Source organism: Leuciscus leuciscus (assembly GCF_965113295.1).
Source record: "Leuciscus leuciscus genome assembly, chromosome: 4".
Taxonomy (NCBI): Eukaryota; Metazoa; Chordata; class Actinopteri; order Cypriniformes; family Leuciscidae; genus Leuciscus; species Leuciscus leuciscus.
The window spans coordinates 33,803,532-33,828,072 of record NC_138728.1 but is presented as its reverse complement, the minus strand read 5'-3'; the positions used below and the strand labels follow the sequence as shown (position 1 = coordinate 33,828,072).

The window sequence follows — 24,541 nt, the reverse complement described above, 5'->3', positions numbered from 1 at the left end:
GTCAGTAAATGTGGTCATGTTTACCAAAGCATTACAGCTCACACTCCAACATTCAACGCATCCACCCACTGAGAGCACCACTATAAAGGCCCGGTGTAGTCCCTACTTCAGTGCCTTTTCAGCTAACCTGGACAGCTCACCATGACAGCGCTGTTTCTTTCCCTGTGTGTATGCTTGGCTCTAGCTCTGAGCAACGCCGCTCCAGCGTGAGTATCTGATACAATATCACATTCTATCTAGAAAAGACTGCAAATAGATCCAAAACAGCCTTTAGTTTTCTAAAGATCATCAAATGCATTGGAACAAATAAGTATTAGTTTAATCACAGCACTCTGTCTTACATACAGTAAAACACTTGTATATACTTAGCTTTCTGCAGAATAAATGTGATGAGTAAAAGCTATTTTTTAGGACATATTTGACCAGTATATTTCCATCAACCTCTGTTTGCTTGTAAGCTTAAATTTGGGCTATCGTTGTTTGTGTTGTTGCAGAAAAATCAATAACACAGATACTGACTGATTAAAGTCCACATCAGCATTTGTATTTATGTGGCTGCCTTCCAGAAATACCTTAATATTTCATCAGTAGGCAGCAGTTTGCTAAAACATGCACTTTAGCTACAAATTGTCCTTGCTTAATTCATGTTAGTTTTATGGGTTATACACTCATATAGCCTATAGTTATAGCTTAAAAGCTTAAATCACGGAAACGGCTTTCTTTATTTCAGGCCTCATGATGTCATGATAAAAGGTAAGCATAAAAATCTATCATATTTTGATGATAAATTCACTAAATTCTTCTTGCCACACTGGAGGCTTTTACTATTAACATATTATTATACTGATGTTATGTTAAGGGTTAAATGTGCTATGTTTGACTACAGACTGGATGTGCAATGGCAGTATACTTAAGGTCCTTGCACACTATGTCTGAAATTTTCGTATGCGTTTCTTTGTATTTGTCATCCCAGAAATACACCATGCTCAGAAACCTTGCACACTGAGTTCCATGTGTATTAATTATATTAGTTATAAAAAAATAAAAGAAAATCACAAAACCATACAAAATGGAGTCCTCATGCAGTGAGGATGATTTTCTTGTCCTCTCTCTTCTGAAAAAAAAATAAATAAAATTGGGTCCATTCAATCCTGAGATTGCGTAAAGAGGAAGGAGAGTTCCAACTCTTCATCAAGGTTCCCTTGTACGGTGGCTCTGAATTGTCAAAACACCTCTCAAAATGCTTGCTATGGATGCGAAAAATGTGGAAAATTTAACCCGATCCGAATTTTTTTATGACGGATGAAAGTTTCGAATGCAGTGTGGAAGACCTTAAAGGTGGAGTCAGAACATTTTTTACATGTTAAAAAATAAATACTCAGACTCAGTGTGCAAGGACTACTGCATGCTCTAGATGTCATGAATGATACATTCATTTAATCATATCATCATAGATGCCCCTGAGGAACATCCTAAAGGGGAGGAGCACCATGATGCCAAACCTGACCGGTGTAAAGGCATTGAGTTTGATGCCATCACTCCCGATGAAAAAGGAAACACTTTCTTTTTCAAAGGTCTACTTTGATCATTCATCTTTTATTATTCCACACCATGTATTAGAAATGTCCTTATATGGCCATGCCAGGTCGAGTTAAATTTAATATAGCTTTCTTGATTTTAATTATTCATATTCAGGTGACCATTTATGGAAAGGTTTCTTTGGATCAGCTGAGCTCTCAAGCAGCATCTTCAAAGAATTGGATGACTATCATGTTGATGCAGCCTTCCGCATGCACCATCAAGATGATGCCAGTGTTCATGACCACATCTACTTTTTTCTGGTGCTTTTTATGAGTTACATCTAGTACCTCACCAGCTGTCTCATTAATGTTTCCATACAGAAAGTACCTTTATCAAAACAATTTGAAATCAACTTTAATTGTTCTTTGCACAACTAGGAACTTATTCAAATATTTGTGTTCACACTGTGCAAACCCAAGCCTACAGTCTATAATATAACAACCATAGACATGCAGTTTGATGCTGATGAGTATTTTCTATTTTTCTATTAAGGATGACAAAGTCTTTAGCTTTTACAACCACACCCTTGAGAAAGGCTACCCTGTGGAGATACAGCAGGAGTTTCCTGGTATCCCCAGCCACTTAGATGCTGCTGTTGAGTGTCCCAAAGGAGAATGCATTACTGATTCAGTGCTGTTCTTCAAAGGTTATTAAATCACATATGCTCTACATACATATCAACAATTACAATTTAATTATTTAAAGATTGGGTGGCTTTATAAAGCTATTATATACTGAGATTTTGTGGGTTCACTTTATTTTGATGGCCCATTCTGTTGACTATAAGTAACGTTACACCTACAAGTCTTCTAACTGTCATTAGAGTGTTACTAGAGTATTAGTAGACTGGTAGGGTTAGGGTTAGAATAAGATGATATGTAGTTGCAAAGTTAGTCAGTATAATGTCTGTTGGAGGACCATCATAAAGAGTTAGCAGATATTAAGCAAAAAGTCTACTAATACTGTAATATGAGTTAGTTGGCATGTAGTTGAAAAGTTACTTATAGTCACCAAAATGTTCAAAAGGGACCATCAAAATAAAGTGTTTCCGAATTTGGTGTTTTGCTTATAGTATAGAGTGTGATTTGCACATTAATATATAACACAATAAACCTCTGCAGGAAACGAAACTTACAGCTATGACATCAAGACGAAGACATTTAAGAAGAAGATGTGGACACACTTGCCAAACTGCACATCTGCCTTTCGCTGGTTAGAGCATTATTACTGTTTCCATGGTTACAACTTCACTAGATTCCATCCTGTTTCTGGGGAGGTGACAGGAACATATCCTAAGGATGCCCGAAACTACTTCATGAGGTGCGGTGCAGGATTTGGTGAGTCAATTAGTTCTGTTTTCATGTCCATTCTGAGCTTTTCTGTTAGTATATCTCTATTATATCTCATTTTACCTTGAATTTTTGACTTAATGTCTTGTGGAAATCGTTCCTTAGGTCATGGAGGTGGTGCAAAAAGGCTACGCTGCAGTGAGGTCAAGCTGCATGCTATCACCACAGATGATAAAGGGAGATCATATGCATTCCATGGTAAATACACTATCATTGCAATCTATGTTTTCTTCTTTTAATAGGTGAAACTTCTACTTAACAATTCTCACTATGAACTGGTTCCTTATTAGCATGCATATTACTAGTATATTGGCTGTATTATTAGTACTTCTAAAGCACATACAGTATTAATGGCTTATTCTGCATGACCAAATTCTACATTCCTTAATCCTACCCAATACCTAAACTTAACAACTACCTTACTAACTATTAAAAAGCAGTAATTGAGTTTACCGAGGCAAAACTTGTAGTTAATAGTTAGAATAAGACCATAATCTAAAGTTTGAGCACAATATAACTATACTATACTTACAGATGCAATGTACTTGCGTTTGGACACACACCGAGATGGCAGTCACCATTTCCGTATTTCAAGGTTATGGAAGGAAATCTCTGGTGGAGTGGATGCTGTTTTTTCTTATGGTGATAATATGTACATCATCCAGGTAAAATAAATACTTAAAGAACCTAAGGTTTAAATAGATTTCCATTGCTATTATTTTATCCTGACATTTCAAAGCCTTTTCTTTCATTTTTACAATTTTAAAGAGGCAGTGTGGTGACAGGCATGTGGTGACAGATTATTTTGTTTTGCACAAATAGGGTGGTCAAGTCTATATCTACAAGTCGGCAGCCCATTATACTCTCATAGAGGGCTACCCTAAACCTCTGAAGGAAGAACTAGGCATCGATGGTCCTGTGGATGCAGCATTTCTGTGTCCAAAACAGGACACTGTACACTTTATACAAGGTAGGAATAATATGTGATTTTCATCAGATTATTCATCACCATTTACCTATACAGTATTTAGATGTTGTGAGGACAAGATGAGCGAAGGATGTAATACTAATAAGCATTTAAATTGAATGTCCTCTTCACTTCCTAGCGTGATTCCTAACTAGATCTTTACTGTCATGCAATAATGCTGTAACATTCTCAGAGATGAGACAGAGGATCCAAATGCATTTAAATAATCAAATAACAAAACAAGGAGAAAACAAAGAAAACAGAACTATGTACCTCTAAATGGTAATGAAATTGACAAGACCATACAATGAATACAGGAAACAATTGCTTGCATACAAAAAGGGTAATTGACTAACAAGACATTCCTGGAAACAATCAAGGATTAACAAGGGAGAAATAGGAACAAGAAACAAACAAATTTTTTTTGAAACAACAGCAAACATAGGCAGAATATGACGTGGAGGTAGCAAAGCACGGGACCACGGAGGGGGGTGCCGGTAGGGCTGAAGATCATGTTGAGGCAGAGCAGCTTGGACAGGCCACAACTCTTCATTTTTAGTGTGTGTGTTTTTCCATTATTGAGATAGAATAGGATAGGATAGTATGAAGTGGGAAAGAGAAGAGGACTGGATCGGGAAAGGTCCACATGCCGGGACTCGAACTTGGGCCGCCTGAAGCGCAACCATGATACATGTCGGAGTGGCTCTGACAGGCCATGACGTTTTAGTAATGACAGGGATCTTGGGAAAGTCAGAGATGGCACTCCTAGCCATGACAATATAGGCAGGGAACACAGGGAACTCAAAGAAGGTCTTAGCAACACTTCCTCAGCTGTGTATTAGAAACACTCAAGCAGCAGGGTTAATTCGTTTTTTTATAATTTACTGCCAAGGTAATATAACACAAAGTATAGCATTATAAATGTAAATTAATTGAAAATATGACAAACTTAAAAAAATTTGCGATGGTGATAACTGGAAACTCATCATCACAGTAAAAAGGGTCCATTGTGTGCACCTGTGTCTTGTTAGACAATTACCCTTGTGTGTATATAAGCCCTTGTGTTTTCAATGTTCCTTGTCAGGCCATGTCCATTCGTGGTTGTCTCTTTGGTGAGCACGGTTCTGTTTTCCTTGTGTTTCCTATTTCCTTGCTCCTGGTATTTTTGTCATTAAAAAATATAAAATTATTGCATTTGGTTCTCTTTCAAATATACGTATGATATCTTACTATGGGAAACGCCTCAGACGTGACCAATCCTGGAAGCACCAATTACACCACGTCTGTCAGCTGACAGGCCAATCACCACAGTGATGTGAGAGGCCCGCCTCCCTAATATATATCGCAGCTAGTGGTCCCTACTTCATTCTCGTTCTCTTCCCTGTGAAGATCCTATCTGGAAGCTATCCTCAGCAGATCCTCATAAGGGTGGCTGCTAAACTATTCAACCCGTTATTCTAGGTACGTTGCTGAACGTTAATGGATGAGATTTCTTCTGAACTTTGTGGGTGATTGCTCATCTCTTGGAAGAGGATTTGGAGGATGAGGAAGAGAATACCATGAGAATAAAACTTGAGGGTTACGGGTTTGCCTTCAAGGGTGATTGAGACTATTCTGAATGCGAGAGTGGCTTCAACACACACTGCATATGATCGGAAATGGAATGTTTTTGAGCGATGGTGCGCACACAGACACATTGTCTTTTTCCTCTGTTCAGATATGTTGTTTTCTGCAGGAACTGTTGGATAAGGGCAGAACCTTTTCAACAGTTAAGGTTTATCTTGCCACAATTTCTGCGTGCCATCTGGGCATTGACAGGAAAACCACTGGTCAACATCTACTCATATCTAGGTTGATGCGCTGCATTTGAACAGGGTTTCAAAGTTACTGATTACGCTGTGGGATCTGTCTGTGGTCCTTAATGCACTATCTCAGTCCCCTTTTGACACTTCCACACTTCCCTTCTTGTAGTTGCAAGGAGAAGAGATATGCTGAGAATAAATTGGTCTGTCAACTGACAGACATAGCGCTTCCAGGATTGCTCACGCTCAAGGCATTTCCCATAGCGAGATACCTCACATCTGTTATCAAAGAACTGTGGTTATGTAAGTAAGTGTCTCGGAGTTCCCAACATGACAATTGTCTGATTTTTCTCCTCAGGTCAAAAGATGTATGAAGTTGATCTTGCGGCCACACCCCGAGTTGTTAAAAAGGAGATGCCTATTCCCTTCCTTAAAATTGATGCTGGCTTCTGTGATGCTGATGGTGTGAAGGTGTTTATTGGACCAGAATACTATTCATATGGAAGCCCAATGATTCTAGCTATGAGCAAAATCAGTCCTCAACCACAAAAGATTTCTCCAGAAAAATTTGGCTGTGTAGAATAAAGACAAGGCAAGACAACAGCTTCTGATAAGTCATTTTTATAAGCTAATGATTTAGCTGCATCTATTATTGTGCTAATAAAAATGACACTTGTCTGGCATATCTTTGAATCATTGTCCACTCAGGTTGTTAGTATGGTAAAAAAAAAAATTAAAAACAACTTTCATATTTGTAGCAAATTAGCTTAAAATCGACAAATCTGTTCGTCCACCGAACCGACAGTACGATCTTCTTATCAACTCTCAAGAAAGAGTCTTCTTCTTGTCATGAAGACTAACTTTGCTGTTCTGTTAGATTACTAACTAAAGTGCTCAACAGTATAAAAGCTTGTTTCTAAAGATCAAAACATTAAGTGACTATGATCGGTGAGCAGCAACAGAGACAATCAAGCGTATAATGGTGTTTAATAAATGAAACTACAAATACATATGACTACACTTAAACAAGGAATACATAAAAACAGAATAATGAAAAGTAAAGAAAGAAAGAAAGAGAGATAAATATTTGTGGCAAATATCACAAACAGTTAACCTTTGAGAGCCAGCATAGAATCAAATCACCTTAAGGCAGGGGCAGACAATCCTAATATTGATAGAAATTTAATTCAATTCACATTTATTTGTATAGCGCTTTTCACAATACAATTCATTTCAAAGCAGCTTTACAGAAAGTGCATGAGTCCCTATTACAATTTAGAGTGATCTGTTATCAGAGTTATGTATTTCAGAAATGTACAGTTAGCTAAGTGTATTAATTTAAACAATGTAATAATTTAATGCAGATACAATGAGCTCATTGAAGTAATGAATACTTGTTTGTTAACAAATGATTATGACATTTAGAAAATATAGCATTGGTGCATGTTGATTCAAAGTTTGCGTCATCTGAAGTCTTCGCAGGAGTTGGCACTGTCTCTTCACAGGTGTTGGGCATCTGAAGTCTTCATAATAGGAGCTGACGTACACTCTAGTTACCTCAGGATAGGCACCCCGAGATAAAACAGAGAAGCAAATATAAAATAATTAGTGTAGCTGCTGTTCATAACACTAAGTAAAGATAATCATGTATATTTGATCTGCTATAACTGTATAAGGTTAGGAGATGCATTATATGAATGTTAGGCTAAAGAGATGCATCTTTAGTCTAGATTTAAACTGGGAGAGTGAGTGAGTCTGAGCCCCGAACATTAAATCAAACCGTACTATCAAAAGCCCAGAGTTTAAAGAGCGTGATGGATTGTAAGGTGATAGAAGATTAGTTAAATACACAGGAGCTAAACCATTTAGGGCCTTATAGGTCAGTAGCAATACTTTGTAAATCATACGGAACTTAATGGGTAACCAGTGTAGAGATAATAGAATTGGTGTTATATGATCATGTTTTCTTGACCTAGTAATAAATCTAGCAGCTGCATTTTGGACTAATTGTAGCTTTTTTATTGAGGATGCAGGAAACCAGCTAGTAATGCATTACAGTAATCTAGTCTAGAGGTCTTTTCTGCATCAGAAACCGATAGCATATTTCAGAGCTTAGCAATGTTTCTGAGGTGGAAAAAGGCTGTTTTTGTAACATGTAATATGATTTTCAAAAGACAAGTTGCTGTCTAATATAACTCCCAGGTCTTTAACTGTAGAGGGTGAAGTTACAGTACATCCTTCTAGATGCAGATTGTATTCTAAGAGATTCTGTGTACAGGTTTTTGGTCTAATATGTAATACCTCAGTCTTAGCTGAATTTAATAGAAGAAAATTATAGGTCATCCAGTATTTTGTATCTTTAACACATTCTGTCAACTTAGATAATTTAGAGAATTCATCTGGTCGTGATGAAATGTATAACTGAGTATCATCAGCATAACAGTGGAAATTAATTCCATGTTTTCTTATAATATTACCAAGTGGCAGCATATATATTGAAAATAGCAGAGGGCCTACAGATCCTTGAGGCACTCCATAATTTACTGACATTATCTTCGATTATTCCACAAAATGGTAACGGTCTGATAGATATGATCTAAACCACCTGTCCCTGAAAGGGTGATTCTCACGAAACCGTTAAAACACCACGGCGCTAATCATTTTAAATATTAAACATGTTATTAAGTAATATAAAAAAGCATCACAATAAAGACAATACTGTTCTCTACCTTGCACAATGTGTAATTTCAACATGGGAATCAATTAGTAATTTTACTGCATTTTCTGTGAAAATTCTCATTACCGTAATGTATGTTATGTTTTAATTTCAACAAATTAAAATAAAATAAATTCAGAAGGAAAATAAATGGATGTTCTACTAGATTTAAGATGACAAAAAAATAATTTACTGAATATTCATGTTTAATAATAATATGTCCATGACTGATGTTCTCATCCTCCGCAAACATTTTTGAGGACTATACAGAATTTAAATAAAGTTTGATTTTGATCCAGTATGTATATTTTAATATATTTTATTGTACATTTATATGTATATTTTAATATACATACATTTTGTATTTAATGTTATTTATTCCATATCTAAATTATTACTAGATTATATGAAACATCATTGTAATGTAAAGACAACCAAAAAAAAAAAAAGAAAAAAAAAGAAAGGTTAATTACTTTTGGAGGCTGGCTCCATTTATTTATAAAAAAAATAAAAAAATAATTTTACCTTGTATACAAACATGGAAAACCTGTAATTTTGAAAAGGTTAGTGACTTAGTGGACCTGACAGCCTGGGACGAGGCTGACAACCTAAAAAAAAAAAAAAAAAAAACTAAATATTATAATGGAGGAAAACTGTTTTTAGAAAGACATGCTATTTATAGGTTTGTGGGTGGCTCTTAAAAGAGCCGTTGTGGGGAAGTCATGAGGAGGACTTCAAATGCTACTCCGTCGGCTGCCATGGTACTGCTCCCTCCGCCGAGAAGTGTTCCATGAAAACCTCCCTCACCTGGACTGCCTCTCTGGAGGAGTTGTTGGCTGCAACCTGACCCAGACCTGGCAGTGGCTCCTCTCCAGCATGCCCCGCGCCCCTCACAGCAGGTGCCTCTCTCCCTTCCGAATACCTCATGAAGTTGTGGAGAACACACGTCACCTTCACACACTTCTCCGCAACTTCAGGGTGGACCTCGATGAGGCGGCGGTACATCCTCCATTGTGAGGAGAAGATGCCAAAGGCGTTCTCCTCTACCAGCCTGGCTCTGGAGAGGCGGTAATTGAAGACACGCCTCTCTGGGGGAAGGGTGCCTCCAGGGAAGGGCCGCATGAGGTTCCTCTGCAGCGGGAACGCCTCATCACCCACGAAGACATGGGGCTGGGGTCCTCTGTCTTCAGCACCAGGTAGAGGGTGGTCAGGAGGCAGATGAAGTGTGCCAGCCCGGAGAGCCTGTCCAAAGGCGGAGTTTGACAGAATCCCACCGTTACTTGTCCTGCCATACCCCCCAACATCGATCACCCGGAAGCGATACTTCGCATCCACGACTGCAAGCAGAACGATGGAGAACGTTCCCTTGTAGTTGTGGAACTGGGATCCTGAGTTGGGGGGTGCCTTCAGCACCACATGCTTCCCATCCACCGCTCCAACGCACAGAAGGAAGTTCCACCGCTCCTGAAATCCCTCTGCGATGGACCTCCAGTCATCGGTGGTGGGCACAGCCATGTAGCCCTCCACAAGGCAGTCCCAGATGGCAGATAGATCACTGTGTTTATACAGAGAAACATGACAGTATCACGTCTGGCAAGAGAATATTTTAAAGGGCACTTATTATGCAAAAATCACTTTTACATGGTGTTTGTACATAAATGTGTGTTGGCAGTGTGTGAGCAAAACAACCCTAGAATGATAAAAATCCACCCAGTGTTTTTTTTACAATCTCAATAAATCATAAGCACTGTCTCAGAATGAGCTGTTCTCAGATTCAGCGCAATGTGACGTAGAATTGCGCAGGCCCCTCCCACGACTGTTGAGTGACACTTCAGTTTGAGCATAGACCCGCCCTGAGTGAGCTGGACACAGTCCGCCATTGTTCGACGCTTGATCTGCTGTAGACAAGAATGTCTCCTAAGCGATTGAGGTGTTTTGTTGTTGGATGTCAGAATGAACATATCAGTGTTCATTTACTCAAGTTCTTACTCCACGATGGATCTGTACCAACTGTTCGTGATCCAGATTACACTCTGCGGAGCGACAGGACTAACGTTACTGATCACGGCAGAAATGAAAGTGAGAGCGCGCACTTTATGACAGCTCATCGAATAGTTTTACGGATTTACAGTGTACCAGTTTATTAAGCACAGACTAAAAAGGTGTGTATATATTTGTTTGCTGTTAGTTGTAACGAGTGTTTTGTGTACTTCGCTGTGTATATTCCATGATAATGAAAGCGAGAAAGAGAGAGTTTATGGATAAGACTTTAATGCTCACATCTTATACTGTGTTTATTTAGCTGTTCTTACAGTGATTCTCTGGAGTAAAACTAACACTTCATCTTTTGTGTGATGTACAATAAACTTCATTGAACTCATCAGTATATTTTGGTCATCATTCGGACGAGGTCTGCTACAGCAGGCTTGTATTAATAGTGGATAAAAGCAGATGACAAATAAGTTATAACCATAATTAAGCTAAACTATACCTGTTTAATCTCCATACAGTATATATTCTCTGGCGCTGTGGGCATTATTGTCCGACTCCGAGTCAAAAAGGAACACGCTACTGAGAGTTTCTGTTTTGATATTATCAGATGAGATTGTCCTGACTGAAGCGTGAGCTCGTGAGGCTCCGCCCCCTTGGCCGGCAGCAGCAGTTAATTTGCATTTAAAGGGATACACACTAAAACAGCGCGTTTTTCTGAGCCCCAAAAAATGACAATTTAAACATGCTGTAAAAAAATATCTGTTGGGTATTTTGAGCTAAAACTTCACATACATACTCTGGGGACATCAGAGACTTATTTTACATCTTGTGAAAAGGGTCATAATAGGTGCCCTTTAATGTCTAGGTTATAGCAGTTAACTCAGTATCACTAGAAAGATCACTGTGTTTATACAGAGAAACATGACAGTATCACGTCTGCCAAGAGAATATTTTAATGTCTAGGTTATAGCAGTTAACTCAGTATCACTAAAAAGATCACTGTATTACAGAGAGACATGACAGTATCATGTCTGCCAAGAGAATATTTTAATTTCTAGGTTGTCTAACGTTAGGTTATAGCAGTTAACTGAGTATCACTAGAAAGAGCACCAACAGTGGTATCCGTACCACAGTTTAAAAAAACATTGATAGCATAGCATATGTTAGCATATTGAATATACTGTATTTAAAATATCATATACATTTACTAACCGAAGACAGATGGACAGGCGCTCCGCAGCTGGGATAGAGTGCCTGTAGTTGGTGTCCTGGAGGGTGATCCTCACTCCGATGCGGGACAGCAGGTCATCAAACTGGGTGCGGGACAGGCGGAAGTACCGCTGAAAGCGCCCGTCATCCAGGCGCAGTTCCTGGAGCAAATGGTGAAACTCGCCAAACTGGGTTCGCCTCCGAAGGGTCTGGTGGACCCAAATACGGCGACGATGATCCCTACGCCGCTGTTCTGCTCTCCAGAGCAAATACAGAGCGGTGACTCTCTCGATAAATGATCGATCAACATCAGACATCTTGTAAAAAGATGGCCGCCAACGGGTTTCGAAACTTTTGCCTCTTACGCGCGTAAATTTCGCTTCAAACTTTACTTTTTACGCACGTCAATTTCGCTCTTGACGCGCGAATGGACACAAAGTGGTCAAACGTATAACTAGACGCGGCAGGCGCGAATTTGACGCGCAATTCGCGTCCGGTGTGAACGCACAGTTAGAGGAACTAAAGGTGTTTGAATAAACATGAAACACACGTGATCGTTGTCATGCGGTTAATCCGGACAATCGTGGAACAGCTATGTCATCATCAGAGCTCCTGCAGCCCAGTGCAGCCGCTCTGGCTGAGTTCTCCAGCTACTCTCGAATCGCTCTCGCGGTACGTTGATGGCACACGTCACAGTCAAGTGGCGTCGGCGCTGTATCAAGTCGGACAACATTTCTAACCGGCATGCACTGCTTCGAGTGCCTATTCACCGCCTATTGTTTTCCCTCCCTCCCCGCGCGAGTCAGGGTTGTGTTTAGACCGAACACGTTCGGTGTTGGTAAAATGGATGAGGGAAATGTGTTGGTCAAGGAAGAAGCCTCTCCACCGTTACTGGAAGCCTTTTCTTTGTTCAAAACGTCCAGTGCCTGTCTCAACAAAGATGCTAGCTCTGGCTTTGCCATTGTTAATATGGCGGCCAACGTGGATGACAGAGCACGATAACTTTCACTTTGAAAAGGACGCTCTGCCAGCTGTATTATCTTGTATTACCTCACTTGTCTTTAATAATGTTTGAACTTTATTATTTATTATAAACCATGAGTTGTGTGATTGCTACACCACTAATTAACAGTTACTTATCACTGAATTGGCAGTATACCTGATCCATAATGTCATAATTCAGGGCATTCTCTGTCCAAGGATGGACAATTATTTGCAAACAATCAAATTGATTTATGAAGAACTCAACTCTAAAGAATAACCTCTGTTTGCACATTAATATGTAAAACAGTGAGTAAACATACCATATACAACCTCAAACAGTTTGAGCCCCCGAAACTCTCGCTTTCCATGGCGGCCAACATAATTGTACTATCTTGATAGGGAGTGGTCTAAAAGGAAGGCCATCATTCTTCTTGTGGCTTCATCCACAGTTCTCCCTCCAATTTCTGCCACCACGCCAACCTAAGGAAAAACAAGATTATCATAATGGGGGAGACAACACAAAAATTAACCTTTTTCAATTACATTTTCCCCAAAATCGTGCAGCCATAGGTTAATCAATGGTATGCTGCTATTTTACATCGGAAATAGTAATATTTTTCTCTAGATGTGCTCAATGCAAAGAGAGATTACACAAAATACTGACTTTTGCCTGAAGAAGCCTTTTTGTTCTTATTTTGTGTACAAATTTCCTGTACCTTCTGTTTATATCTTAATAAAGACACCGAAAAATAAATATGGATGGTAATTAAAACTTTGCTAAAACAACAAAGCTGGTGGTGGCCTAAGACTTTTGTACAGTACTGTACGCGCACATTTTTTTAAAGATCAGCCCTGTGAATCTGCTAAATGGTCATATTAGAACATACCACTTGTTTGTGGAAGGTGGGGTCTGCCAATTTTTGCTCCATTGCATCAACATCCGAGACCGTCCTCAGGGGGAAAACAATATCTTCGGGAAGTGCTGCAACTGTACTTGCATCCCGTTGTGTGAGGAGTGATTGTATCATCCTCCCATGAACCCTCTGCGTCTCCTTGATTTCCTCCACGATGGTTAGGAGACGTGCAAACATGCCATCTCTAAATGAAGTAGTAAAGGCCGTTAAAGGAATTGAAGGTGGAGGGGGCTGAATAAATGGACGGGTCTTGCGTGAGTGGGGATCCTGCGGTTGGAGGTTCTCTGGAACTGGGGGAGGTAAAGGCTCACTGGATAGATGATCATGCCCAGCACCATCGAGTTCCTCATCAGAGCTTGACAGACACACTGGCCTTGAAATGCATAAAATGTAGAGCATAATTAATTAGTTGGTACAAGTTTCACATTAGAGCTGTATATGTGCAATGTAGGATAATAGGATAATGAATAATTATGAATAATGAAATAAACGGTGCTTTAATTTTTTGAGCTACAGTATGTGTATTTAACAGTGGAATTAAAGAAGCACTACATTGACTTCACTGTATGAATTAAATATACTGTACATTGATTCTTATTAAAGCTACTTAAGTTATTCAGTCGAGCAGAAAGTTACATTCTCTTTGACTTGTTTGATTATCATGATACATGATTTAATGATACAAGCGACAGTATCACTGATGCTAATACTGATAATGCTACTGATGTCTCTATGAAACTGATTTATTTTTAAACATTGATTATAGATATTCAACATTACAGTGTAATTGAAAGCTATCAATGTAAGACAACTTAAAACAATCTTCACATAAACCCATTATAATAAATGTCATATTTACCTGCGGCCTTCCAGTCTAATAGGAAATATACAGAAATAGAATAAAGTTATCAAACACTTTAAAGTCTTAACTGCATAAATTATAAATTAAATATATTTGTCCTTATTAAAGCTAAAATTGCCTGTTACCTTTGTTTTTTGATTAGCATTAATGGCAGACATCACAGCAACTTGATTACTAGGCTGCAGTCACTTTAAGATCTGCCGCTGCCGCTGCCGCAGGTGATGGGCGGATGGACAGCCCAAGGTTTTGTGCCTAGTATTGCACATATTCTATTACCGCTGCATGTGAATTCTGCTTCCTCTTGTTTTAACCGCATCGTTACAGAAGAACACACCAACCATGAATCAAGCAGCAGGGATTATGTGTCTCCGTCAAGGAGATCGACCCATCGAGGATTACGTAAGAGACTTTATCGATCTGGCAAATGTAACTTCTATGGACTCTCTGTGCCTCATGATTTTTTTTAGAGGGGGATTATCAGAGCCAATTGGGTCAGCCATGCCACTGCACAATCCCAATTGGACTTTAGAATTTTATATTTACTTGGCCCTGCAACTGAGTGGTTCTGTATATGCTGTGGGGATCACGGAGGAGAAACGTGGTGCTCCCACATTAGTCCCTCGTCCCGTCACGTCTGCCGATCCAGAGACTGTTCACGTCACGTCTGCCGATCCAGAGACTGTTCACGTCATGTCTGCCGATCCAGAGACTGTTCATGTCACGTCTGCCAATCCAGAGACTGTTCATATCACGTCCGCCGATCCAGAGTCTGTTCACGCCACGTCCGCCGATCCAGAGTCTGTTCACGCCACGTCCGCTGAGCCAGTGTCTCCGGACAAGATGGCCACCGCCGAGCCAGTGTCTCTGGATAAGATTGCCGCCGCCAAGCCAGTGTCTCCGGACAAGATAGCCGCCGCCGATCCAGAGACTGTTCACGTCACGTCTGCCGATCCAGAGACTGTTCACGTCACGTCCGCCTAGCCAGTGTCTCTGGACAAGATAGCCATCTCCGGACAAGATGGTTGCCGCCGAGCCAGTGTCTCCGGACAAGATGGCCGTCGCAACGTCGCCTGAGCCCTCAGCAGATATGGTCGCCGCCACGCCTGAACCTGAGCCCTCAGCAGAGATGGCCGCCGCCAAGCCTGAACCTGAGCCCTCAGCAGAGATGGCCGCCGCCACGCCTGAACCTGAGCCCTCAGCAGAGATAGCCGCCGACACGCCTGAACCTGAGCCATCAGCAGAGATGGCCGCTGCCACGGTGTCTGTTCCTGTTCCTGAGCCGGTGTCTGTTCCTGTGCCATGGTCGCCTGCAGGGTCGTCTCCGCCCTGGCCGCCTGAAGGGTTGGCTCCGCCCTGCTCGCCTGCACTGCCTGCTCCACCCTGGTCGCCTGCACTGCCTGCTCCGCCCTGGCCTCCCATCCTGCTGTAGTCTCCAGGCCCTTTTCCGCTCCATGGGAATTCTTCACATAGTAGCACAATAAACTTAAATTACTCCATCATTTGTGGTCACACAGAAAAAAGAAATATGAAAAAAGAATCTGTGATATGTCTACTTTTATATGTGTCCACTTACAATCAAATCAAAACATTGTGCTTTTGTAAAATAAAGAAAATAAACGGTGTGCTTTTTGCCTCTCCGTCGCGGTGAACTTTTTTTTTTCTGGAGCACGTCTATAAACTGAAACAAAACTCAGCGAATAATTGTCACACATTTATGAGCCATATATCTTTATAAACATTTAAGTGTCTTTTAAACTTTTAAATGATCGGATTCAAACTGAAAACAAATATTCTGTTTAAGTAATTTGTATAAAACCAACAAGATGTCCAGCTTCTTAAACCCTTGCTCATTATTTTTTTAATTGACCATGCCCACGTGCGCAAAAGATGCGTAAAAACTTACGCATTATCCATGAGTGGTGCAGAGACATATGTAACCATTTTTGGCACTGCTGTATGAAGGCTTGGGATTATGATGAATTCTTTGTAAGTACATATTTGAAAATTTTAAACATAAATTAGCAGCAGTCAGGTAGCTTATTTTGTGATATTTGCTGATTTGTGCAATGCATTCACATGCTACAATGATGTATATCTGTGCATTTATGTACTTTTCAGGACATGTGGGCTGGCCTGCTCCATCATGTCACTGGGGTGCACCCGTGGGCTCTTGGTTGCTGCCATCATGGTCCTTTAGTGGAACAAAGGGAGAAGCGGTGGATTGAGCCTAATTTAGTTGCCCATCAGAAGCTGTCCTGACCTTGAGTCCTTCCACAATCATATTCTCATGTATGCGAGCAAGAGGTTCAACTTTTCCAAAGCTGGGTACAGTGCACGCATTCATCTCGCCGCACTGGATTACAATCACCACGCCAACCAGGAAGCAAGGAAAAAGAAAGATGGGTCTCTTCAGTAAGTATTCTATACATGGTGATAGGATGGATCACAATCGTAGGGTAATTGACAGTGCAGACTAACTGGGATACAAAGGTCAGTACCTTTGGCTATTGGTCAAAACATTTGTGCTATGCCTTCATCACACACAACTGTAACCACTTTAGAACAAATGTGTATTGGCATAGGCCATAATTGGCTCTAAGGTTATCTGTGCCTTATGAGGTCATGAGTGTGGATCACAGTGAGAAAGTATGGTTGTAAACGTTGGACCCCCCCACCACCCCGTTTCCACAGGTCACTCTGCAACACATCAATGAAAGAAAAAAAAATTAAAGAAGAGGACAAAGAAGAAGAAAAAAAGAAGAAAGAATTGCCCAAAGTGCCTTGGGTGTTTTCAACATTGTGTTGCAACTAGGCTACAGTCCTAATTCAGAATCCAGATAGCCTAAGAATAAATTTCATGACCACACTTGTTTGTTTGTTTTTTTTGGTCAAAATAACATTTATTTTAACATTTATTGTCAAAATATCTGAACATAAAAAGGAACTATTACAATTATGTATAAATAAAACATTGAAATCAGAAAATTCAAAAGTATTTACATTATTTATTATAATACAGTAATTACACTATTTACACCCTACTTGGAATGTAACCCGTGTATTGCCCGTGTGGGTCTGGGTAGCGGTCCCTAATCCTCCAGACACAGCAACTTGGGATCACCACCCTGTGTCCCTGGCCAAGTGCTCCATACTGCCACACCACAAACTGCCGGTAGGCAGCATAATGGAATTGTTTCAAGCTCTCACCGGGGTCTGGAAGGTCCTGGGTAGCCCTGACATCATTCCAGATCATTCCTAGAGAGCCTTAGCACCCCTTCATCAATTATGTAAAGGTCCATGTGAGGCAGGTTTGAGATACAGTACTCTGGAGGCTGCCCACAGCACTTCCGCTCCAGGTCAGTTGGCATCTCCCTGCAGGCGTCACAGACACACCAGGGAGGCTGTCCAGCTACAGGAGGGGGAGCTGCAGCAGGGTTGCCCTTAAATGATGGAAGAAGGTAGAAAATTAGACTTGCATCCCTAGCCAGACAGCGCTGTAGCAGCTGACGACTTTCGTTCAAGTTCATATCCTGAATTCTGTCCTGTAACGAGTACAAATTAATTATGTAGCAAAACAGCTCAAATGAGGGGAATGTATAATTAATAATCAATAATTAATTATTAACAATTAATCATACTGGTTATGAGCCATATAACCTACACCAGGGTTCCTCAAACTCGGTCCTGGAGGGCCGCTGTCCTGCAGAGTTTAGCTCCAACCCTGATCAAACACACCTGAGCTAATCAATGTCTTCAGGATCACTAGAAACTCACAGCTAGGTGTGTTTGATCAGGGTTGGAGCTAAACTGTGCAGGACAGTGGCCCTTCAGGACCGAGTTTGAGGAACCCTGACCTACACAATTTAAATCGCCCAAAAAGGGAATACAAAGCCCATATATTGGTATCTCTATATATAAACAATTTACCACAACGAATTACAATTCATTATGAATATACAAATGGGCTATATATCAAATTTGTGAATGCCTACAAAATTAATGTCACATCGAATAATTCGTTTGTCCGCCACGAATCATGCGATTTTCTTATCTTATCTTATTTAATAAATGAAACTATAAACATACAACAACATCTAACACAGAATACATATATGAGTAGTATTATGAAAGTAAAGAAAGAAAGAAAGAGCAGATTATAGAATGGCAAACATATCACAAACAATGAACCTTTGAGAACCAGTAAAGAAAATCAAAACCACCTTAAGCAGGGGTATATAACCTTAACGCATTTAAACCTTGAAAAATAATAATACTTGCATTGATCTTTTGTTGCTGAGGAATGCGTGTGTAAGTGTCCGTTCTCGGTGTGTCCGTTAGTTTGACGTGTTGTTTCGGTTCTTCCGGAGCTCGTGTAGTTCGAGGGAAGTTCAAACGGATTACTTGTAAGAGTTGCCAGAAACTTAGCTTAAATGCAGTTGTCGGTGACTTTAAGTCTGTGCTGCGTGCAATGGCACCACTGAATATGGATCGGCCATCAATGCTGAAGGCCAATGTCCATGATCTGTCACGCTTTAATGTCCTTGACGGTGACCAAGGTTTTGTGTTCATGCTGTTGCAAAAGAGCATTACTAAGGTCACTGAAGGGCTGAACATTGAGGTGATGTTGACAGGTAGCATGTTTGGCCAGAAAAGTGATGACATCATTGATGTCAGTGGATTTGTGGATACTGACTACATTGTGTCTGTGTCTTTACACACAGCATGCAATGTTCATGGTAAAGACCCCAGGATCCACTTAATGTGGTCCAGATATGGTGTCCAAGAGGTGGTGGGCAACAGAGGGAGTCTGTTTTCAGCTCTTTCTATAAATGAGACAGCCAACTTATCCTCCAATCTTGACCACAGAGATCTTGACATCTCCAGGGCACTTCAGGGGGTGTTCAAGGAGGCGGAGCTTGGTTACACATTAACCTTTGTACAAATGTACACTAATACACCAGATAACAGATTAGCAAAGAATAGTGTGCACCCAGTTAGTGGGTGCTTGGTGACTTGTGGATCGTGTCACCCAAGGCACCTAAGAAGTATGTGGTCTAGGGCAGACACGTATCTGACGTACATGTCAGATCGCTGTCTGAAGGTCGGCCCAACAGTAAAGGCTCGAATTGAGCAGGTTGCTCTTTTTGAGGAAGGCATTCACCATGCCATGGACAGTGAGTCCACTTTTGATGAGGAAGTGTTGGGCAATCTGATTAGGAACAAGCCTTTGCTTGTTCCTTTTAGTGATGTTGATGCTGATGCTGGGGTAATGTATGTTGTTCAGAACGTGGCCAAGCAAATGGTGGGTAAGCTCAGGTCCCTTTTTGAAAATCATATGGGAAAAGGAGGCTATGATCAGACATGGGCGGCATTTCAATGTGAGCTTGGTCTGGAAGAGTTATTCTTTGGCCAGATCTATCTATCTATCTATCTATCTATCTATCTATCTATCTATCTATCTATCTATCTATCTATCTATCTATCTATCTATCTATCTCAAGAGTTCACTGTGATGCAAAAATTATGCATTGTATTATGTCACTTTCTCTCTCTAATACAGCTCTTACAGTGGGGTTCGAAATCATCAAATACGACAATTTTTTGGCCATAACTTCATCATTTTGGACGTGTAAATGCGTATTAATTTCTCTTGCTTATTTGACTGTTGTAGGCTACTTACCGTGGGAGAATCGCACTGGGCAATGGTTTCTGCGATCGTCGCACACAGTGACAGTCTTAATATTTTATTTCCTTGCTCAAAATTATAAAGGGATCAGCATAAATGTCTGAGTGAAGGAAACACGGGTATATGTAGCCATTACATTTAAACACATCACTTCCCAGAATGTATCCATCTCTTTGCCAAAGAACGTTATTTCACCGGGACAGGCTGAGGATGTCCATATTAAGCAATATAAACATTTCTGCAGTAGGCTATTTAATTTATCACAACTTCATAATCAGTATTGAGATGAAAGAACTATAAAAGTAGGCTATTCTTTTTTTTCTCTGGACCAGACAATACAGAATTCTATGACAGGGTCCTGGTGTTGTTTACCCATAGCAACGGTTGCTATGTGTCGCTGGTTGAAATGGATGAGAGTCACAACCAAATGAAAATAAAAAATGAAACAAAAAAAATATTACAATTATAAATTATCCCACCTAAATTAAGGCATGTTTTAAGCCTCCAGCAAATATGCAGCCCTGTAACTCCTGTAATTACGTCATTTTAAAGAGAGAGAGAGAGAGAGAGAGAGAGAGAGAGAGAGAGAGAGAGAGAGAGAGAGAGAGAGAGAGAGAGAGAGAGAGAAGAAAAAAAAGAGTTGTGGTACCGATTCAGACAATGGTTTCTGCCCCACGAAAATGTATGGTCAGCGCACCAATGATTGTAACAGTCTATGCGCGGCACGCTACTGGAAAATACACATTTGCAGCATAAAATCAATCGCCTGGAACCATACTTTCCAGCGCAGGCAAACCGCTGGATGGCTAACCCTCTTTCGTCAAAAACCAAAGATGAGGGATTTGCATTCAAATCTATTGGACGACCCTCTACGGTGTCAAGCGACGAAGAGGGGGTACGTGAGGGGGAAATGACCAAATGGCAGTATGTGACGAATAGGGGTGAGACCGTGTTGATAAAACAAATCAATGCTATATTGGTCAACATGATGAAATGTTAGAATATGATTGTTATTCTAATGTTGATCTAGCTTACTGCTAGTCTAATATAGCCAACAAACTAACACATAGAATAACATTATAACTTTCAACACACTAAATGCAGTTTAGTGTGATAGTGTAACGTTAGACCAAGTGAAACAGCGCTGCATTACCTCACAAGTTTAATTGAACCAATCCTTCAAAATAAAGGTACTGCAACTTATAATAAATAAATCATATATAAATGTATAAATAACAAACAACTTAAATTCGAAATTATCAAAGTGATTATAGAAAAAATAAACAAATTATATATAAATTATATCAACAATATTATGGCAGCATTTACACCTTGTTTTGCTCTTATCAGATTTGGCAAAGTATCAGATCTGTAAATTCAGTCCTGTTCAGGAGGAGGTTTATTTCAGGTAAACTGGATTAGATTAGAATAATTGTGCTCATACTTTCACTGATCAAGGGTTTACAGTATGATCAGATATTCTGGGTTTATATATTTTACATTTATTAACCCTTTAAAACCGGATGTGTCGTCGACGACACAGCCAACCAAGCTGTATTCATGTCACTGTAACTCTTCAACCGTTTGCACTATCAAAATAATTCAAATAGTTTCTGAAAGTAGACATTGTGCGCTTTTCGCCAATATACGGTAATGTCATGCTTTCCATCAGCAAATGACAGGCTGACAGCGGCTTTCGGGGAGAGTGGGAAGGAAGGATTTGAACAGATATACGGAGCGCGGCAGGTTAGAGAGTTTGAGTTTTAAGCCCTATTCGCACAGGATTAGTATTACCCCTGGACCTCTGTAATTAAGAAATTACCCCCTGACGTCTGTGTTTTTGGTGGCTCATTCACACGGGCAAATAAATGTCCGTAATTCCCTCGATTTTACGGACTTTAGTCAGGATATGACATCACAGCTGCGTAACATCCGTTGCTGGCTTTACTTAAGTTAATATGGTTAGGTTGCTTTTAGCTAACGTTAGCTACTATAACGTTACAGTAAAAAACTTTCCTTACTGCATGCTGCAACGCATGTCATCCATTTGATCATCTTTCGAGATTTAGCTCTTCTTGGTAGCTGCCCATCTCTTTTAAGTCGTCTCCGTCCACTGTAATACGACCCTCTTGGCCCAACACTACCACAAAAAGCGTCCAAAGTTTCCAAAAGAGCTTCCATGTTGCGCCAAAATGCTTAGTTTAACGTTTCCATGACAACGGTCCGAGTTGAGCATCCGGGTCACGTATTTACTGTAGTTTGTTTTCTCTTGTGCAGCACTTCATAGTTTTTATTCGAGAACAACTATAATCGGATTGGAGTAGGGCATATCGAGAGATGTTATTGTTAATATAGTTTTAATACAGACGTAAAATGGACTGTTAAATGGCCCATAATGGTTATTACGTTCTTTAGGAAACGATAGGCTGATTAAAAAAAACAGCCCAAAATCACAGACATGGGGATTCGCACGGGACTGGTATTATCAGAGGACCCCTGTGTTGGTCGAAATACGGTAGGTAATTTTCGGGGGAATTTTTACAGACATTTTTACAGACATGGCAGATTCGCACGGGATAAAAATCACAGACGACCTCTGCGATAATTACAAATTACCGGAGGTCCCTAGGGCTTTAGACGATTTTTAGATTACAAAACAATTAAAAATGGACAAAAACATGGCGAAGACAGGGTATACAAGAGAGGAGGCGAATGAGTTTATTTTTGATGACGATTGGAAGGAGGCTGAGCAGGACTCTTCAGACCCGGAGTCTGTATATTCAGATGCTGAGGAGGCAAAATTGTTCGTTTACATGTACCTGATATGACTGCCTAAGTGAAGTGAGTACCTTTCCCTTTAATTGATGTGATGTCATTAGTCAATACAATTTCCTGTTCTGTTCCCTCCTTTTCCTCTTTGCATTGGTGATGCAGTGGAGAGGTGAGGTTATTTTGGCCTCTTGATAATCTTTTTTAATCCTAATTTTAATTGTTGCTTTTATGTCTATATTTTCACTCAAAATTATGTATATAATATTATTTTACCTATCTGTGTGGTTATTTTTGTCGGTTCATCCCGTTTAAGTTATATTTTTGCATCTGGGCCTAAATGTGAAATGAGAGCACATGTGACGTTTACATCACATTTGTTTTATAGAGTTAACGAGGGCGAATCTCACTAATAGGCTGATTACATTTGTTTGTATATCAGGTATGTTTTCTGTTATATGCATTTTATTGTTCTATGTGATTTATTCCTCTTTGCAATGGTGATGCAGTGGAGAGATAAAGCGAGGGCGAATCTCACTAAGAGGCTGATTACATTTTGTTAGTATATCAGGAATTAAAGATCAGTGAAACTGCCGAATGCTGTCCTGTCCTTCTCATACGCAACCAAAAACACAACACAGACAACAGACCAGTTACACGTGTGCATGTGTGTGTGTTCATGTGTTTGCATGCATGTGTATGGCGCTCGCTTTGTGTCATTTCTTTCCTAACCAAGCTTAAAGACGTGTTAACGTGCGTGTGGAGAACGTCTGCCCGTCTTAAGCTGAGTTCACACTATAAGCGACTTTGTCGCTGCATGTCGCCAGTGGCTGGCGGTGCGGTCGCTAGTAGGCGTTCCCACTACTGGTTGCCTAGTACTGTTTGTGTGTGACATTCACGGATGTTACTCCATGTTGTAGAACAATCCGTTTTCTTCCCGCAACAAACAAACATTTTGGAAGGAAAAGTCTAAATATAAATGGAATCAGTACATAAAATTAAAGATGAACGAGAAACAGCGAGCTCTCTTTGCCATCGCGGCTATTTAACTGCAGCAAACGGGCAAATTCCGGTCTATCTGGGTTCACGAAAGCATTCAGACTCGGAGTCAGTACGGCAAGTACCACCGTATGTACACAGAGACATATCATACATTATACTTATAGGACAGTTTCTGACTACTAAAATGAGGTTCTCATTCTTCTTGCCTTGGTCGGACTCGGCACTGAAGAGTGACGGATCACGCGCGCCTCACTGACTTCACTCGTATTGGTTGTAGCTTCCGAAAGTCGCTCTTCATTTGCATAAAGTTAAACAGATCTCAAGCTGCGTTCACACTACACGCGACTTTGTCGCTGCAAGTCGCCAGTCGCTGGCGATGAGGTCGCTAGTGGCCGTTCCCACTACTGGTTGCCTAGTAATGTTTATGAATGACATCCAAAAGACAGCGAATCAGCTTTCTTGCCGCTAAAAAACAAACTTTCTGGAGGGAAAATACTAAATATAAATATACTCCGTACATAAAAACGTCTGAAGTGAAGCATGAAGATGAACGAGACACAAAAGTCGATTTTTGTCATTGCGGCCGTTTATCTACGACATAAGCGCAAACGCCAGTCTATCTGGGTTCACGAGACCATTCGGGCTCGGAGTCGGCACGGCGAGTACCACCGGCTGGTGCATGAGCTGCGGCTGGATGAAGTCCGGTTC

At 40.4% G+C, this 24,541-nt stretch overlaps 2 protein-coding genes and 1 long non-coding RNA gene across 5 annotated transcripts in view; 2 read left to right on the top strand and 1 right to left on the bottom strand.

The window, feature by feature from the left end:
• LOC309497483 overlaps nucleotides 1-24,541 on the top strand; it is a 110,926-nt gene that overhangs the window by 86,271 nt on the left and 114 nt on the right. Inside the window, exons 2-3 of the long non-coding RNA XR_014205556.1 lie at nucleotides 14,025-15,441; nucleotides 15,518-24,482. This is a non-coding gene — a long non-coding RNA (uncharacterized lncRNA). The remainder of the gene's footprint in view (nucleotides 1-14,024; nucleotides 15,442-15,517; nucleotides 24,483-24,541) is intronic.
• Nucleotides 57-6,382, top strand: hpxb (hemopexin b). Its single transcript, XM_082167626.1, has 10 exons — nucleotides 57-206; nucleotides 731-753; nucleotides 1,455-1,574; nucleotides 1,696-1,841; nucleotides 2,074-2,227; nucleotides 2,703-2,918; nucleotides 3,036-3,128; nucleotides 3,465-3,595; nucleotides 3,753-3,900; nucleotides 6,058-6,382. The coding sequence occupies exons 1-10, from the start codon at nucleotides 142-144 to the stop codon at nucleotides 6,282-6,284; spliced, it is 1,323 nt and encodes a 440-aa protein (XP_082023752.1). The 5' UTR covers nucleotides 57-141; the 3' UTR covers nucleotides 6,285-6,382.
• LOC309497432 (putative nuclease HARBI1) lies at nucleotides 8,918-15,795 on the bottom strand. Of its 3 annotated transcripts, none has more exons than XR_014205524.1 (4): nucleotides 14,502-15,795; nucleotides 14,374-14,388; nucleotides 13,488-13,887; nucleotides 8,918-13,080 (listed from the first exon to the last, which is right to left on the bottom strand). XR_014205524.1 is itself a non-coding variant. In XM_082167719.1 (4 exons), exons 1-4 carry the CDS (start codon nucleotides 14,519-14,521, stop codon nucleotides 12,988-12,990), a joined length of 528 nt encoding a protein of 175 aa, XP_082023845.1. In that variant the 5' UTR covers nucleotides 14,522-14,640; the 3' UTR covers nucleotides 8,918-12,987. The 3 variants fall into 3 exon arrangements, 2 of the variants coding, with proteins under 2 accessions (XP_082023845.1, XP_082023844.1); XM_082167719.1 differs by having other exon boundaries at nucleotides 14,502-14,640; XM_082167718.1 differs by lacking the exons at nucleotides 14,374-14,388; nucleotides 14,502-15,795 and having other exon boundaries at nucleotides 13,488-13,989.